General features: G+C 73.1%; 1 protein-coding gene across 1 annotated transcript; it reads left to right on the forward strand.

Annotated features, from left to right (window-relative positions):
- Window positions 1-554: 554 nt before the first annotated feature.
- RNF228 (ring finger protein 228) lies at window positions 555-1,385 on the forward strand (the record flags this gene model as incomplete). The annotated part of the gene is made up of 1 exon (XM_080623222.1): window positions 555-1,385. The coding sequence occupies one exon, from the start codon at window positions 555-557 to the stop codon at window positions 1,383-1,385; it is 831 nt and encodes a 276-aa protein (XP_080479348.1).
- Window positions 1,386-1,693: the final 308 nt, after the last annotated feature.

The raw sequence follows: 1,693 nt of genomic DNA on the forward strand, positions 1-1,693 counted from the left end.
ACGGAGTTAACCTGCCATATTAACCCTTGATTAGCCGCGTTCGCTGCCCAGCCCATGTTTTGTAATCCCAAAGCACAATCACACTGGGGAACCCTCATAAACTGTGCAATCCACAGAACGATGACAAAAGCGCAATTCAGGACTAAAAAGCTATCCGGCATCTCCCACCTACAAGCACCGCGGTTGCACCGGCAGCGCCGCCGCTCGCTCCTCCAGCGGCCCCGGGACGCGGCAAGCAGCGCCGGGCGACCGACCCCGCACCGGCGGCGGCTCCCGGGGGCGGGCGGCGCCGATCCCGCCCCCCGCCCGCGACAGCCACCAGCAGCCGCCAGCAGCCCCCAGCGCGGCGGGCGGCGCAGGCAGGCGGCAGCCGGCCCTCCCTCGCTCCCTTCCCCCCGCCTCCCGCCTGCCCGTGCCGCAGCCCGCGGGCGCGGCCAGGAGGCGGCGGGGCCGCGGCTGCCCCGGGCTCCGCGCCCGCTTTGAGGTACGGCGTGGCGCGGCCCCGGACTCTCCGCCTTTCCGCGGCTTTCTGTTCCCAGCTCCGGCGAGATGTTATGGCCGAGCCGGCGCAGAAGGGCGGTGTAGGGCAGGGCGGGCGGCGGGAGGATGAGGCGGCGGCCGCCGCTCCCAGCTACGAGGACTACGAGTGCAAGATCTGCTACAACTACTTCGACCTGGAGCGGCGGGCGCCCAAGCTGCTCGAGTGCCTGCACACCTTCTGCCAGGAGTGCCTGAGCCAGCTGCACCTGCGGGCTGCCCAGCAGCCCTCCAGCGATGAGCCGGCGCCCGGGCCCGGCCGCCCGGTCGGCGGCTCCCTGGCCTGCCCGCTTTGCCGCCACCGCACGGCGCTGCCCGACCACCGCGTCCACGGCCTCCCCGTCAACACCAAGCTGGCCGCCGCCTGCCCGCCGCAGCTGCGGGCCCGCGACCCGTTTCCCCAGGACAGCCTGCCGCCGCTGCCACCCCGCCGCCCGCCCCGCGCCAGAGAGGCGGCGGCCGCCCTCGCCTCGCAGCCCTCCGCCGCCGCCGGCCGGGCAGGGCCGCGCTCCTCGGGCGGCGGCTACGAGAGCTGCCAGAGCTGCAAACGGGCAGCGCTGAGCGCCGGCTGCGTGTGCGTCGTCGTCTCCTTCCTCTCCATGGTGGTGCTGCTTTTCACCGGCCTCATCTTCGTTAACCAGTACGGTGGCGACGCCGGGCCCGGCGCCTCGGCCTCGCCGTCGCCGGTGGGGCCCATCTGCCTGTCTGTGGCCAGCATCCTCGCCCTTTTCTCCGTCGTCGTCACATGGCTCATCTGCTGGCTCAAGTACCGGCCCGAGGCGGCGGGGGCGACAGCCAACGGCACCCCGCGGGGCCGGGCGGCGGTCGCCCGCAGGAGCGACACGTAGCACCGGCGGAGCGGAGCGGGTCCGGCCGGCTGCGGGCGATGAAGGTCTGAGCTAGGATGGGCGAGCAGAGCAGAGCGGGCTGTAAGGGGACCCGCGGGCCGCTGTGAGGGAGAGCGCGGCCGGGCGGCCCTGTGTGGCAGGGGCGGTTGGGCCGCGGCCCTGCTCGCAGGTTCCCCTTGTCTGATCGGTGTTAGCCCGGACACGGGCCAGGTCGTGACTGTCCTGTGTGTAACGGACCTACCCGGGGAGCGGCGGGGCCCAGGCACTGGGCACGGTGACACGGCGTGTCTTGGAGCCAGGCCAGCCCC

The sequence above is a fragment of the Psittacula echo genome (genome assembly GCF_963264785.1).
Source record: "Psittacula echo genome assembly, chromosome: 7".
Classification (NCBI taxonomy): domain Eukaryota; kingdom Metazoa; phylum Chordata; class Aves; order Psittaciformes; family Psittacidae; genus Psittacula; species Psittacula echo.